The sequence below is a fragment of the Salvelinus namaycush genome, chromosome 6, assembly GCF_016432855.1.
Source record: "Salvelinus namaycush isolate Seneca chromosome 6, SaNama_1.0, whole genome shotgun sequence".
In the NCBI taxonomy this organism is placed as follows: domain Eukaryota; kingdom Metazoa; phylum Chordata; class Actinopteri; order Salmoniformes; family Salmonidae; genus Salvelinus; species Salvelinus namaycush.
In genome coordinates this window covers 6,161,465-6,178,247 of record NC_052312.1, presented here as the reverse complement: position 1 = coordinate 6,178,247, position 16,783 = coordinate 6,161,465, and the positions used below count along the sequence as shown (strand labels likewise).

General features: G+C 42.7%; 1 protein-coding gene and 1 long non-coding RNA gene across 2 annotated transcripts; both read right to left on the bottom strand.

Annotated features, from left to right (window-relative positions):
• Positions 1 to 1,583: 1,583 nt before the first annotated feature.
• Positions 1,584 to 14,271, bottom strand: LOC120049463 (epididymis-specific alpha-mannosidase-like). The gene is made up of 13 exons (XM_038995728.1): positions 14,223 to 14,271; positions 13,535 to 13,644; positions 9,408 to 9,548; positions 9,021 to 9,204; positions 8,589 to 8,725; positions 8,028 to 8,296; positions 7,622 to 7,813; positions 7,024 to 7,267; positions 6,674 to 6,784; positions 6,414 to 6,606; positions 5,655 to 5,911; positions 2,084 to 2,213; positions 1,584 to 1,845 (listed from the first exon to the last, which is right to left on the bottom strand). The coding sequence occupies exons 1-13, from the start codon at positions 14,269 to 14,271 to the stop codon at positions 1,748 to 1,750; spliced, it is 2,115 nt and encodes a 704-aa protein (XP_038851656.1). The 3' UTR covers positions 1,584 to 1,747.
• Positions 14,272 to 14,714: 443 nt separating this feature from the next.
• On the bottom strand, positions 14,715 to 16,647 carry LOC120049198. Its single transcript, XR_005477092.1, has 3 exons — positions 15,508 to 16,647; positions 15,164 to 15,277; positions 14,715 to 14,968 (listed from the first exon to the last, which is right to left on the bottom strand). It is a non-coding gene; the product is annotated as an uncharacterized LOC120049198 (long non-coding RNA).
• Between the last annotated feature and the right edge of the window lie 136 nt (positions 16,648 to 16,783).

Below are 16,783 nucleotides of genomic sequence, written 5' to 3'. Positions count from 1 at the left end.
AAGAATCACAACACCATTTTTTAACAAACACCCAACCCCTTCCAAACAAACAGGTTTTATGAGTTCTACATCTTACACGTAGAACAAGCACGTGGAAGGATAAAATCATTTATTTTTTACCAGTTATTTTCAAAATATTTCTAATGTTTCAGTTAGGTTTTGATTAACCCAATACGAACGGTCTGCACTTACCGCTGGATGAGAGAAAACAGATTGACGAGCTGAGCAGGCAGCAACACAACAAGTTATAAAAGTACCTCATGTCAGATGACTGATGGGGTGATCGGTTCTCTCACTTATACCAACACCTTTCTGACTCTCCCTCTCTCTCTGTATTTATTAATTTCACAGCCAACTGCAGCTTGGCATTTCTCTCTTCCCTTTCTACTGCCAACACTGCTGTGGACTCCACTACCCATCTCCCCTTGCGTAAGTATAGGGAATATTGACCTTAAAATTACATTAAGCTTGGAAAAAAATACTGTAGACTGGAGAAAAGTGACAGTCATACGATCTGTATTACAGGAATCATAACTAGCTCTGGCATGCTATCAATTAACTTCTGGGCCATATCCTGACTGATGGCAGCCAATTCTTGCATAATCAATGCTTGGAGTTTGTGGGGTTTTGTTTGTCCACCCGCCTCTTGAGGATTGACCACAAATTCTCAATGGGATTAAGGTCTGGGGAGTTTCCTGGCCATGGACCCATAATATTGATGTTTTGTTCCCCGAGCCACTTAGTTATCACTTTTGCCTTACGGCAAGGTGCTCCATCATGCTGGAAAAGGCATTGTTCGTCACCAAACTGTTCCTGGATGGTTGGAAGAAGTTGCTCTCGGAGGATGTGTTGGTACCATTCTTTATTCATGGCTGTGTTCTTAGGCAAAATTGTGAGTGAGCCCACTCCCCTGGCTGAGAAGCAACCCCACACATGACTTGCCTCAGGATGCATTACTGTTGGCATGACACAGGACTGATGGTAGCACTCACCTTGCCTTCTCCGGACAAGCTTTTTTCCGGATGCCCCAAACAATTGGAAAGGGGATTCATCAGAGAAAATTACTTTACCCCAGTCCTCAGCAGTCCAATCCCTGTACCTTTTGCAGACTATCAGTCTGTCCCTGATGTTTTTCCTGGAGAGAAGTGGCTTCTTTGCAGGACTTCTTGACACCAGGCCATCCTCCAAAAGTCTTCGCCTCACTGTGCGTGCAAATGCACTCATGTGACCAATAATATTTGATTTATAGACTGATGTCACCCTATGGAAAGCTCTTATTCTCTAAGGCCAATAACAGGAAGTGGCCGTGTGGTCTACTGTGGACTGTCAGCGCTGCGCTCACTTGCAAACAGGAAGAACATTTCTCACCAACGGTGTTCAGATAAAGAATCTTACCGTTACTCAAAGCATCTGATAACCTAACCCAGTAGTTATGAGGGTATCAGATGCTTTGAGGCATCAATAATGACCTTCCCCTCGCCAAGGCCTTAAAACAGAAGCACTTCAACTGAGGAAAATAAAGAAATAGACACAAAATGGAGTGACTCCTTATTTTAGATTATACTCAATTTTATACAGAAAAAGTAGACCGGCACGTCAAAATAATCCACATCCTGGTCATACAATGTCACGTGTTACATTAGAGAATGTACATGACAGAATGTTTAATCCCATGTTCTACATGTCAGAAGGCCTCTCTTCAGATTAGTTATCCATCTTCACAGAAGACTGAAGGGGAACGAACTTTCTACTTGAGCTTGAAGTAAACAAAGAAGGTCCTGATTTCTTTGGGTGATATGGTCACGTTGAACTCTCCTCTCACACCAACACTTGACCTCTTGACCCCTGAAACAGACAAATACGAACACTAGGACATAGACAAAACAATTGTAAACACAATTTTTTCCCCCTTCAGGATCTCACAGGTGGTTAACATCTCAAACACTACAGCCTACTCCATTGTGAACTGAATTGACAGCTGAATGTCAAAAGTACACTGATGCAGTAACTTCTCATCTTTAAACAAAAAGGTATTTATTCTGATGTAATATTTCACCCCTACCAATGCTGATCTGCAGCTTACCAACACTCTCAGCCCTCCCTGGGTCTTCTGAAGCCTTCCACTTCCACCTCTGGAGGTCGGCGATATCCCAGGTTCCTGTGAGAGAGCGCTCCTCCAACGCTCTCACTTCCCCCATGCCCCGCAGCACTTCCTGTTTTACACAGGAAATTGATTTTCAAAACATACAGTGTAAATGGAGTAGTGATCTGGGCTGTTGCGGTGACCGTATTACTGGCAGTCAAATTCCATTTCAAATCAAATCAACGTTTGTCACGTGTGCCGAATACAACAGGTGTAGACCTTACAATGAAATGCTTACAGGCTCTATCCAATAGTGCAAGAAAGGTATTAGGTGAACAATAGGTAAGTAAAGAAATAAAACAGTAAAAAGACAGGCTATATACAGTAGCGAGGCTACATACAGACACCGGTTAGTCAGGCTGATTGAGGTAGTATGTACATATGGTTAAAGTGACTATGCATATATGATAAACGTGACCATTTAGTCACGGTAATTAGGCTTCTCCAAGCGCTGATGCTGTTGATCGTCGTTAGTAGCCTACCAAACTCACTAACTGCCTGGTACTCAGCTCGCCATTGTCCCGCTAATCACTGACAATGCAAATGTCATCGAAAATCTATTCAAAACACTTCCAGAGTGCCCATGTTGCGCAACATCTCTATAGGCTATGCAATCACGAGAAAACAGAGTGATGGCCTCTAAAAGAGGATGATCCCATCAGCTTTCTATAGGCTAGGTCTACTATATGTCTCTCAACTAAACTAATATTAAGCACATTGTTTATCTTTACAACAGGAGTATAGCCTAGTTAAAATATATATAAATTGGCAAAGAAATTCTAAAAACCTGTTATATCTTTGTCATTATGGGGTATGGTGTGGAGATTGAGGAACAAAAACAATTTAATCAATTTTAGAACAAGGCTGTAACGTAACAAAACGTGGAAAAAGTCAAGGGGTCTGAATAGTTTCTGAATGCACCGTAGGCTAGTGCTTTTGCTATCTGATGTGTCTTTCTTTACTGCGAGAAAGACCCGATGACATGGAGAGCCATGTGAGTGAGATGCTTAGGAACGCTCAGCACTCAGGGAGAAGGGCACAACACAGCATTCCTGGTCAAGCACACAATAACAGCAAAAAACATGGATTTTCTTAGGGTGCATTACAGCCACAAAGGGGATGGGGCCGTGACATTTGAGGCATTATCAAGTGCTTGTCAAATTGTGAATGAGAGACTAATGAAGAGTGTACAGCCTGAGCAAAACAAAGCAGAGCTCATGTCTTTCAAGCAACTTTTTTCAAGTCATTAGTCACATCGTGCACAATTAGAATATATAAAAAATCTAACCATATAGCGCAACGTTTGTATCACAACTAAAGTTGCATAAATAACTAAATTAAGCATATACAGTAGCAGTCAAATGTTTGGACACACCTACTCATTCCAGGGTATTTCTATATTTTTACTATTTTCTACTTTGTAGAAAAACTATGAAGTAACACAAATGGAATCTAGTAACCAAAAAAAAGTGAAAATGGAACATTTCAAGACCTTTGAAAGTGTCTAAGTGCAGTCGCAAAAACCATCAAGCACTATGATGAAACTGGCTCTCATGAGGAGCGCCACAGGAAAGGAAGACCCAGAGTTACCTCTGCTGTAGAGGATAAATTCATTAGAGTTAACTGCACCTCAGATTGCAGCCCAAATAAATGCTTCAGAGTTCAAGGAACAGACACATCAACATCAGCTGTTCAGAAGAGACTGAATCAAGCCTTCATGGTCAAAGGACACCAATAAGAAGAAGAGACTTGCTTGGGCCAAGAAACACGAGCAATGGACATTAGACCGATGGAAATCTCTCCTTTGGTCTTATAAGTCCAAATTTGAGATTTTTGGTTCCAACCCCACTGTCTTTTGAGACGAAGAGCAAGTGAACGGATGATCTCCACCGTGAAGCATGCAGGAGGTGGTGTGATGGTGTGGGGCTGCTTTGCTGGTTACACGGTCTGTGATTTATTTAGAATTCAAGGAACACTTCACCAGCATGGCTACCACAGCATTCTGCAGAAATATGCCATCTCATCTGGTTTGCACCTAATGGGACTATGATTTGTTTTTCAACAGGACAATGACCCAACACACCTCCAGGCTGTGTAAGGGCTAATTGACCAAGAAGGAGAGTGATGGAGTGCTGCATCAGATGAACTGGCCGCCACAAACACCTAACCTCAACCCAATTGAGATGGTTTGGGATGAGTTGGACCGCAGAGTGAAGGAAATTCAGACAAGTGCTCAGCATATGTGGGAACTCCTTCAAGACTGTTGGGAAAGCATTCCAGGTGAAGCTTGTTGAGAGAATGCCAAGAGTGTACAGAGCTGTTGTCAAGGCAAAGGGTGGCTACTTTGAAGAATCTCATACTTTTTGGTTACTACATGATTCCATATCTGTTATTTCATAGTTTGGATGCCTTCACTGTAGAAAATAGTAAAAAATAAAGAAAATCCCTTGAATGAGTAGGTGTCCAAACTTGACTGGTACTGTAGGTGTAACGATAGTCTATATCGTCCTCCTCATCGGATGAGGAGAGGCGAGAAGGATCGGACCAATATGCAGAGTGGTTGGTTTCCATGGTAATTTAATAACACGAAAACAAATATGCGATACAAAATAACGAAACTACCGTGACAGTCCCGTGTGGCGAAACACTAACAAGGAACAAACACCCACAAAACACAAGTGAAACCCCGGCTGCCTAAGTATGATTCTCAATCAGGGACAACGATTGACAGCTGCCTCTGATTGAGAATCATACCAGGCCGAACACACAAAATCCCAACATAGAAAATCACACATAGACAACCCACCCAACTCACGCCCTGACCATACTAAATAAATACAAAACAGGGGAAAACAGGTCAGGAACGTGACTGTAGGAGTACCCATTTCTTTGTTAACCGCTCAACTCAGAAAAGGTGCATGTGCCCACTGCCTCAAATCATTGAGAAAATATTTATATTTTATTCAGCTTGGTTCAATTGTATTCTTCAAACTATAATATAAAATAATGCCACTGAATTCTAAGCAAACGTTGTCTGCTAAATGAACTAGTGTAGCCCACAGCCATATGGTATAGCCACATCAGGACAACTCAGAGTATGTTATTCTATTCTTCTGAAATAGACTATATTTTCTTAATATCATGTTTCTTTAGACCTGTCTAAAATAAATAATGGATTTATTGTGAAGGTGTAGGCTACATTACATGGATTTATTAGACTTTTGAAATTGTAGATGTTCCACATGTCTGCATCAGTGGCTTGTAGGCTGTGTGGAAGCCAGGAGATGCTGCATATATTTATACTAATTAACGGTCAAGTACCGTGAGACCGACAGTTATTTGCTTGACAATCACCGGCTGACGAAATTTCGTAACCGCCACAGCCCAAGGAGAGACCACCAAAAGTCAATATCACATCTATTTGTTCACTTAATTTAGCATTTAATACACAAACATGTGTTATTGAAGTCTACTCTTCATATTGATCTCATCTAGCGGTGTTTCCTGTTACCTTCATGTTAATGGTAGACGGCAGAGACAGAACCGGGTCTTCCCCCCTCTCATACAGATGCATGATCCTCAGTAGGACACGATCGTAGTCCGGCTGTGTGGACCCAGGGGTACCGGTCTCCATGTTGCGGAGGTGCAGGGTGTGGTTGGAGCTGTAGAACCAGCCCGGGACACTAAGCGTCAGCAGGTGGAGGTTGTCAGGCAGGACCACGGGGCGAATCGGAGATCCGGTCCGAGGCTCCTTCTTCCAGGCTTTCTCTAAAGGGGGCAGTAAATGGCATTGTGGGTATGAGACCATACATTGTGACAATGCATAGTACAGGTGAGCAAAAACATGGTCGACTCCATTTGGGAACATTTCAATTGTGAATTTGTTTTTAGAATGGATTCCACTTCCTGGATTTCCAGGGAAAAGTTTAGTGGAAAGTAGCTGTGTGTGCTTTAAGCAGGTTGGTATTTACTGTCATGAATCTGGTCCTGAAGGCAGCTCTGCAGAGTGGTCACTAACTGGCACAGCCACAAAGTCATAAAATCTGATTTTAAACCTAACCTAGTCTTAACCATACTGCTAACCCTAATCTTAAATGAAGACCAAAATGCACATTTTGTTTTCATGAATGTTTACAATATAGCTAATTTTCACTTTGCAGCTGGAGCATCTAGAGGAAAATGGCTCAGTTCTGCCTCCAGGTCAAGATTCATGACAATAAAGGTCAACCTGCGAGCTTCGAAACAGTTGAGCTATAAGGAGTGGACTCACGTGGCCTGTCGATGGGCATGACCACAGGTCTGTGCTGCAGCTCTAGCGCCTCCCTCTGGTAGAGAGAGGAGGTAGCAGCCAGGGAGCCCAGTGTCATCCACAGGACAGGCCTCACCAAAGAGCTGTCGTTCAGGGTCAGGTTATAACCCAGAGTCCACTCCTGGTTGTTCCACAGGCGTCGGTGGAGCATCACCTGGGACAGATACAAGGGGTTGAGGTTGTGAGTGTGAGTGTACGCATCTCATACATAAAACACTCACCTCCAGCTCTCCCTCACTCTGGCTGGATGCCCCGTGAGCTCTCTCACTGAGGAGGACCAGTCTGCTAGAGTCATCTTCAATGTAGGCCATTCGAACCATGGGGTAGTAGTTCTGCAGTACACAGACACGGGAAGAAACACAAGCAATTGTCACAAAGTCCTGAACAGTAACCCAGGCCTGAACCACCAAAAAGGAAAGCTGAGGAGACCAAACACCCAAACTTCCTGAGTAGGAAGAAACGTTGAGAGGAACCAGGCTCATAAAGTGTAGCCCATCTTCCTCTGGCTGGCAAGGTACTGTGGACGTTCAGTGTACATTTAACCTACTGTCCTTAAATACAACCCACTCACTCTGGCAACAGTATCATTGAGGAACGTCCTGGAAGGCCTCTTCATCATCTGGTACCCGTTGTCGTCAGTGAACAGAGTCCTGTTGTTCTTCAGGCTGGTCTTGGTCCTGAGGACAGCCTCGGTGTTGACCAGCAGGGGGCCCAGCGAGTAGCTCTGCTCCAGCCTGTAACACAGCCTGCCGCTAGGGAAACTCTGTGGTACTCTGGTGGTGACAGAGTAGGTGTAGTCCTCATCTGCTTCCTCCCTGCAGACAGAACCAATTGTTAATGTGAGCCACCCAATATTAGACCTGCACCTTACTAAGCTGTAGTGTGAGTGAGTGAGTGAGTGAGTGAGTGAGTGAGTGAGTGAGTGAGTGAGTGAGTGAGTGAGTGAGTGAGTGAGTGAGTGAGTGAGTGAGTGAGTGAGTGAGTGAGTGAGTGAGTGAGTGAGTGAGTGAGTGAGTGAGTGAGTGAGTGAGTGAGTGAGTGAGTGAGTGAGTGAGTGAGTGAGTGAGTGAGTGAGTGGTGATAGAAGGAATATAATAGAGATCGTAGCTTAGGGAAGGAGGGTGCATGGAAACCAAAGACTGACAGAAAGGAGTTGTTCACATTCCCACCTGTAGAAGTACTGTCTGATCTCAGTGATGATCTTCCCAGGGACAATCTCCATCTTGACGGCCTTGTACGCCCTCACTGCCGAGTCGTTAGCACTGAAGATGTAGTTGTCAGAGATGGGCCCTGCGCTGACGTTCCCATTGACCTGATACTCCCAGAAATCCTGAGTCATTCTCACCGTCCTCTTCTCATGCCTGGCAGGGTCACAGAAAGGTCAGAGGACATTGTTGACCTAACACCTGGGCTGCATTCAAAAGGAAAACGTTGTGCAACGTTCAGGAAAATAAACATGCTTCTCTGACATGTAATTTCTTCTACATCAGCTCTATTAATTACCTTTGTATCTGCAACGTTCCACAACGTTCGCTTGTTGAATGTGCCCCTAATGTGAATGTTGAATATAACTACCTGTCGGTGATGCTATGCAGTAGATTAGTATCCTGGTCCAGCATGATCTTATAACACTCATTCAGAACCGGTAAGAGTCTCCTTCCTGTCTTCAACTCCTGTGAAACATTTAGTCTCTTGAACGACACAACCCAGGCATGGTGGGTCAAGGATCCCTCTTTACCCGGCTTCTCTGAGAACTTGATGAGGTACTTCCTGTGTTGGAGACCCCCAAGGTCCACCACAATGAAGAGGTCATAGGTCGTGTTGGAGTCAGCTGAACTCTGAGTCTGTTGGGAGCAGAGAGACACAGGCCGTGTTCATTAGACACTAAACAGACAAACCGAGAGGGAATTACCTGAACTTGTCCAATAAGAAACACACATTTTCATCTTCCGTTGCAAAATGTTTTTTTGCTGAGTGCCCAATGAACACAATCAGTTATCTGAAAACTGAGTTTGTCTAGAAGGTATGATTTATATCTGCAGTTCCATTGACACATGGCTTTTACATGATATAATGGTGACTCATTGTTCTACAAAGTGTTTAACTGGATAAATCAACTCTGTACTTCCACACTACCTGTGCAGGTATGGCCTGTCCTTGGTCGTCGAACACGGTTGCCATGGGGAAGGTTACCGTGACATTGATGATGGCGGTGGTGTTCCATGCCAGGGGGTTGTACACAATGATGTGCTGCTCCAGGTCCTGATGGGAGCCTGCAATTACATTCATTATCAAAATGTTGTTGATCTAAACAAGACCCATGTTGTAGTTGAGGAAGAAAGTCATTAAATGATGCCTTGGACCAAGCTGAACCTTGTGCCTGGTTAGAATACAAAATACATCCTCTCCCTTCCTTGATGTGTACTCTCTGATCTGTAGTGTGTGATTGGATAAGTGAAAACATGCATCCCATCCAACTACTTTCACAAATCCACATCTGAGTTCATGTCAAATAAAGTATAAATATTTTTCAATTATTCATTATTATCTTGAAGTACAGTACTTTACCCTTGCTATGAGAGTCTTGTCTATTGAAGGCTTCAGAGTTGCTAGCGGGGCCCAGGGCCTGGGGCAGGAGGAAGAGGGCAGCCAGAAGTTCCTCTACTCCCATCATAGCCTGGGTCAGGTGCTCTATGTACATGTCAGACACGTTGGGAGACTCTGTCCCCGTGATCCCATCATGGTGCTGCACCTGGAGATAACACAGAGGGAGAATATTATAAAAACAGTACTTATCTATTACAATAATTCCTTTTGTGGGTCTTTTATTTTAAAATTTGTCTGACAAGAGTGGGATATGAGATTGATAATCACTTGGTTACAATGATAGGTATAATTAATACATATAAATACACAATGAGTCACAATCAATTAGTGAGTATTTTGATCAGGCACCTCAGAGACAGCCCAGCGGAGGGCCTTCAGCTTCTGCAGGGCCTCTTCTTTAGGGACCGGTCCATCTGGGTAGCTGACCCGGTACCGAGTGAACAGAGTCTCTGCAGCATGCAGCTGGGAACTAGCTCTCCTGGCTATCCCCTTCAGAACATTCCGGGAGGCATAGAACCCAGTTCACGACTGAAAAGGTTCTGTAGAGATAAAAGGTTCCTTTTTAGCATTTTATCAACCCTCTGCTTCATAGCAGTTTTTACTCCTACATGTTTTGACTGTGCCAAGTCTTGGTCATTGGAACCATTGATACTGTATATACAGTGCATTCGGAAAGTATTCAGACATCTTGACTTTTTCCATATTTGTTACATTACAGTCTTATCCTAAAATGTAAGAAAAAATATATAATTATCATCGATCTACACACAATACCCCATAATGACAAAGCGAAAGTTTTTTTTTAAATTGTTGGCAAATGTAAAAAAATATATAAATAATTGTAATAACTTCTTTACATAAGTATTCAGACCCTTTGCTATGAGACTCGAAATTGAGCTCAGGAGCATCCTGTTTCCATGGATCATCCTTTGAGATGTTTCTACAACTTGATTGGAGTCCACTTGTGGTAAATTCAATTGATTGGACATGATTTGGAAAGGCACACACCTGTCTATGTAAGGTCCCACAGTTGAAAGTGCATGTCAGAGCAAAAACCAAGCCATTTTTTAAAAACCTTTATTTAACCTGTTTGGGCTGCAGGGGGAGTATTGAGTAGCCAGATAAAAGGTGCCCATTTCAAACGGCCTCGTACTCAATTCTTGCTCGTACAATATGCATATTATTATTACTATTGGATAGAAAACACTCTCTAGTTTCTAAAACCGTTTGAATTATGTCTGTGCGTGAAACAGAACTGGACTTAGAGCAATTTCCCTATGTGGAGTTGAGAATGCAGATTTTTCCAACCTGTTCTCAGACCTGTGTATAACTTTGCCTGTCTTCTATTGGTTGAGATGCACTGCATACGCCTTCCCCTGGGTGTCAGCGAATAGAGGGCCTTGAAATGGAGTCTCTACGCAGATCAGAAAGTCTATAAATTGATTGGAATCGATGTGTCCCTCCTTTTGCTTCTTCGCGCTGACGCACTGAGGACCTTGGCATGTCGTTTTAGAAGCTCCCGTTTTAGCTTCTAGTTATATCCGGCTCTGTTTTTATTCGATATAGGCTTTAAAGACATCATAATCTTGTTATTTTGAACCGAATTATATCAGTTTATGTCAGTATATTGCGATTTTCGGGTATTTATTTTCTTGGCGCTGTAGGAAGTTGGGTATCTCTGGCCCACATGGCTAATGTTTACTGCTAATTGCAACGTGGAAGACGACATTCTACAACCTAGCAACGATTCTTTTGGACAAAGGACACCTATCCCAAGATTCTGATGGGAGGTCATCAAAAAGTAAGAACTATTTATGCTGATAATTCATTGTTCTGTTGAAAAAAGTCAAATGCATAAGACGCCATTACTTGCAGTGTAGCCTTGCTTTATCGCACCCGGTATTGCGCAGTAACGTTAATTTTAAAAATGTAATTCAGCGATTGCATTAAGAACTAATTTGTCTTTCAATTGCTGTCCAACCTGTATTTTTTTAGTCAAGTTTATGAATAGTTTTCGATAAGAATAGGTGCCTTTCCAAGATGGCGCCGGACAGATTGCTTGAGTATTTGGACACTATTGTCATTGTATAAGCACGATTTGTGCCGCTAAATATGCACATTTTCGAACAAACTCTATATGCATTGTGTAATATGATGTTACAGGACTGTCATCTGAAGAATTCTGAGAAGGTTAGTGAAAAAATTAATATATTTTGGTGGTTTATACGTTATCGCTCTTTTTGCCTTGAATCAAAGCTGGGGTGATGTTTGCACATGTGCTAAGCTAATATAACGCTATATTGTGTTTTCGCTGTAAAACACTTAGAAAATCTGAAATATTGTCTGGATTCACAAGATCTGTGTCTTTCAATTGCTGTACGCTGTGTATTTTTAAGAAATGTTTTATGATGAGTAATTAGGTAATACACGTTGCTCTCTGTAGTTATTCTAGTCGCTTTGGTGAGATTTGTGATGGTGGCTGCAATGGTAAACTATGATTTATACCTGAAATATGCACATTTTTCTAACAAAACATATGCTATACAATAAATATGTTATCAGACTGTCATCTGATGAAGTTGTTTCTTGTTTAGTGGCTATTTATATCTTTATTTGGTCGAATTTGTGATAGCTACTGATGGAGTAAAAAACTGATGGAGTAAAAAAAGTGGTGTCTTTTGCTAACGTGGTTAGCTAATAGATTTACATATTGTGTCTTCCCTGTAAAACATTTTTAAAATCGGACATGTTGGCTGGATTCACAAGATGTGTACCTTTCATATGCTGTATTGGACTTGTTAATGTGTGAAAGTTAAATATTTTTAAAAAATATCTTTTGAATTTCGCGCCCTGCACTTTGAGCTGGCTGTTGTCATAAGTGTACCGGTGTCGGGCTGCAGCCATAAGAAGTTAACTAGTCAAGTCAGTTAAGAACAAATTCTTAATTACAATGACGAACTACCCCGGCCAAACCCGGACAACGCCGGGCCAATTGTGCACCGCCCTATGGGACTCCCAATCACGGCCGGTTGTGATACAGACCGCTGCGCCACTCAGGAGCCATGAGGTCGAAGGAATTGTCGGTAGAGCTCAGAGACAGGATTGTGTCGAGGCACAGATCTGAGGACGGGTACCAACACATTTCTGCAGCATTGGAGGTCCCCAAGAACATAGTGGACTCCATCATTCTTAAAAGGAAGAAGTTTGGAAACACCAAGACACTTCCTAGAGCTGGCCGCCTGGCCAAACTGAGCAATCGGGGGAGAAGGGCATTGGTCAGGGAGGTGACCAAGAACCCGATGGTCACTCTGATAGCACTCCAGAGTTCCTCTGTGGAGATGGGAGAACCTTCCAGAAGAACAGCCATCTCTGCAGCACTCCACCAATCAGGACTTAATGGTAGAGTTGCCAGACGGAAGCCGTTTCTCAGTAAAAGACACATGACAGCCCACTTGGAGTTTGCCAAAAGGCACATAAAGACTCTTAGACAATGAGAAATAAGATTCTCTGGTCTGATGAAACCAAGATTGACATTTTTGGCCTCAATGCCAAACGTCACGTCTGGAGAAAACCTGGCACCATCTCTATGGTGAAGCATGGTGGTGGCAGCATCATGCTGTGGGGTTGTTTTTCAGTGGCAGGGACTTGGAGACTAGTCAGGATTGAGGGAAAGATGAAAGGAGCAAAGTACAGAGAGATCCTTGATGAAAACCTGCTCCAGAGCGCTCAGGACCTCAGACTGGGGCAAAGGTCTGGGGATGAAGGTTCACCTTCCAACAGGACAATGACCCCTAAGCACACAGCCAAGACAACGCAGGAGTGGTTTCGGGACAAGTCTCTGAATGTCCTTGAGTGGCCCAGCCAGAGTCCGGACTTGAACCCGATCGAACATCTCTGGAGAGACCTGGAAATAGCTGTGCAGCTACGCTCCCCATCCAACCTGGCAGAGCTTGAGATGATCTGCAGAGAAGAATGGGAGAAACTCCCCAATTACAGGTGTGCCAAGCTTGTAGCGTCATACCCAAGAAGACTCGAGGCTTTAATCGCTGGCAAGGTGCTACAACAAAGTACTGAGTTAAAGGTCTGAATACTTACGGAAATGTGATATGTTTATTTATTATAAATTTGTTCAAATTTCTATAATCTTGTTTATCTTTTTTCATTATGGAGTATTGTGAGTAGATTGAGGAATAAAAACAATTTAATACATTTTAGAATAAGTATGTAACATATAATGTGGAAAAGTCAAGGGTTCTTATTCCTTTCCGAATGCACTGTACATTTTGTTTTTAATACATAGGTCTTAAACATATAATAGGTAAGAACATTTCAGGAAAAACCCACCAATGTGTTACGTGGAGCAGGTGAACCCAAGAGCAGACTCAGACGAGAAGACTGGGATCAGGTAACCAAGGTATTTATTGAAAAACAGGGGGAATATGGGGTGCAGGCCAGGGAAAGCTTGGGCGAGTTACAGGGAGCCAGGTGCTGAGGCTGGAGCGAGGGGAGTTGGGGCTGGGTGAGCAGGTCCGGAGAGGAATCCAAGGAAGCAGTAGAGTGGGGGATCCAGGACAGGGTAGCAGGACTGACGAGACGTGGGACCGGAGACAGGGACCAGAGTCAGAGCGGACAGACCTGTAGCGGCGAGGAAAACAGGCAACCAGGAACAACACGAAAGCAGGCGCAAACAGCTAAAACCACAGACTGACTGAGCAGAGATTACGATCTGGCAACGTGGAAGTGGCAGGGCTGAGTATTTGTAGAGGTCTTGATTATGGAACAGGTTGCAGCTGGTGGGGATCTGCTCCGCCTCCAGCACACCTGTCAACGCCCACACAATCACACACACACACACACACACACACAGAGGGAGAGAGCACTGGGGGAGTGGCGGCAGGATAGGGAAACACAGGATGAGCAGTAGGGGGCGTGGCAGGCGCAGATGTAACACAGTGAAGTCAGGAAGGGAGTCCTCTCGACGCACTGAAGTCTCTTCTTTATGTGCGTAATTTGTTCTTTCTTCATGCTAAACATTTGACCCAATAATGTCATCTTCCTTTGGTCTTGCTGTCTGCTTTATACCAGATGAATTCAAGTATCGGCAGTCCTGAACCAGCTTTATTTGTTGACTAAAGATCTAGTCTGTCATGTGTGCTCCCTCACTGGCCTCAAGGTTACCAGGCTGCTCATTATGGCGCACACCTGTCACCATCGTGACGCGCTCCTGCGCCTCATCACTCACCTGGACTCCATCACTTCCCTGATTACCTTCCCTATATATATGTCACTCCCTTTGGTTCCTTCCCCAGGCGTCATTGTTTCTGTTTCATGTCTGTGCGTTGTTCGTGTTTTGTATTATGTTGCGTTTATTAATTAAAACACTCACTCCCTGAACATGCTTCCCGACTCTTAGCGCACATCGTTACATAGTCAAAAGTTAATCATTGGCAAAATGATGGGGAAAGCAGAGAACTAAATGTACAGGTTGTGAAAGTCTTCCTTCCAACATCTGATGTAAAATTGAGCAAAAAGAAAATGTAAAGTTATTGTTTGAGGCAATTTAAGACAGAACTTTGATTGTATGGTGCAATATGTTTTATTAAGTCTTTAAAACAAACCAAATACAACTGTTTTACAACGTATGTATTTATTTTTTAAATTATAACCATCAACTACTACATGCACATAGTGTGAACAATTGAACAATTCACACACAAATGAAATGTTTAAGCTAAAGCTCCTAACTACGGTAGTTACTAAGCATCACTCCATCAGTGGTGAACTAACAGTGATGAGTAACTCTGTTGTGGTATTCTGCAGGTGTCCCTGTAGAGAGGTGACATGGTGGAGGTCCATGATGATCAACAGGAAGTCAGCGTCGTGTCAGTCTCTTGGTCTCTTAGCTACAGCTGAAAGAAACCAACACAATGCCTCACACAACACTGGCCTGCATTCACATTACTATGTGTGTTATAATGAATATTGAAAAGGGAATGAGTTAAAGTAAAATTAAGTTAAAGTAAAGTAACTTAAAGCAAGTTCAAGTACATTTTTTAAATAATGTGGATCCATATGTTATGAATTAAAATTATTGACAGACTTACATTGACTTTTCTTCCACTGGTAGCTATAGTAACAGAATATGGCCACCAGTATAATGACTGGGAGACATCTCAAGGTGTAGGGGACTGCTATGTCCTCCGGGGTCTCAATAACCACTGTAAACACATACATGGTATCAATACACACAAGTTATTATACAAGTCCTGACAGACTACACATGGAATATTGGTATTCAGGAGAATTGAGAACTGTATATTGTTGTAAAGTGATTGATCTGTGTAAAAGTCTATAAGTCAAAACCTTACTCTTTAGCAAAACAGAGCTACTGTACATCAGCGGTAGACATTATGCTTGACAAAGATATAGACCAAATCAGACTACTCACCTTTGCTTTTATTCTCTCTGGCTGTAACTGTTATCTGTGTCCCATTCCCCACAGATTCAATAAGAGATGGTATCTCTATAGTAACTTTACAGATGTAAGTTCCCATGTCATTTCTAGTGAGGTTTGAGATGGTCCAATGTGAGCAGTTACAGGCTACAGTCTGTTGAGATGCCCTGTCATGACACTGACCGTTTTTGACCAGTAAACCATTATATTTTATCTCGCTGTGTCCTTCTTTATGCCAATGAACTGTCGCTCTTGACACATTTGTATTCCAGCAGCACTGGATCTGAACAGTGTCCCCCTCTGTTACCGTTACATTATGAGGAGACTGGATCACCACCAACGTGTCGCTTATACCTGTGGAGAGAGAGAGAACAACATATTAGTGAAACATCAAATGACAAGGGTACGCATAAAATCCAATGTAATGTACTCATATTAGGCACAGATCCTTATAACACACACATCTCTCAATCATTATTCACTCATTCTTACCATGGTATAAGGTTTTATTTTTTGTCAACAATTGATTTTTATTGAGTCGGTATAATCAATAAGAATCACAACACCATTTTTTAACAAACACCCAACCCTTCCAAACAAACAGGTTTTATGAGTTCTACATCTTACACGTAGAACAAGCACGTGGAAGGATAAAATCATTTATTTTTTACCAGTTATTTTCAAAATATTTCTAATGTATAAGTTAGGTTTTGATTAACCCAATACGAACGGTCTGCACTTACCGCTGGATGAGAGAAAACAGATTGACGAGCTGAGCAGGCAGCAACACAAGTTATAAAAGTACCTCATGTCAGATGACTGATGGGGTGATCGGTTCTCTCACTTATACCAACACCTTTCTGACTCTCCCTCTCTCTCTGTATTTATTAATTTCACAGCCAACTGCAGCTTGGCATTTCTCTCTTCCCTTTCTACTGCCAACACTGCTGTGGACTCCACTACCCATCTCCCCTTGCGTAAGTATAGGGAATATTGACCTTAAAATTACAGTAAGCTTGGAAAAAAATACTGTAGACTGGAGAAAAGTGACAGTCATACGATCTGTATTACAGGAATCATAACTAGCTCTGGCATGCTATCAATTAACTTCTGGGCCATATCCTGACTGATGGCAGCCAATTCTTGCATAATCAATGCTTGGAGTTTGTGGGGTTTTGTTTGTCCACCCGCCTCTTGAGGATTGACCACAAGTTCTCAATGGGATTAAGGTCTGGGGAGTTTCCTGGCCATGGACCCATAATATCGATGT

Coding starts and splice junctions, on each gene's coding strand:
- LOC120049463 (XM_038995728.1), bottom strand. CDS start 14,271: ATGGTGACAGGTGTGCGCCATAATGAGCAGCCTGGTAACCTTGAGGCC. Junction 7,268..7,621: donor ATCAGACAGTACTTCTACAG/GTGGGAATGTGA, acceptor TTCTGTCTGCAG/GGAGGAAGCAGATGAGGACT. Junction 5,912..6,413: donor CATGCCCATCGACAGGCCAC/GTGAGTCCACTC, acceptor TGCCCCCTTTAG/AGAAAGCCTGGAAGAAGGAG.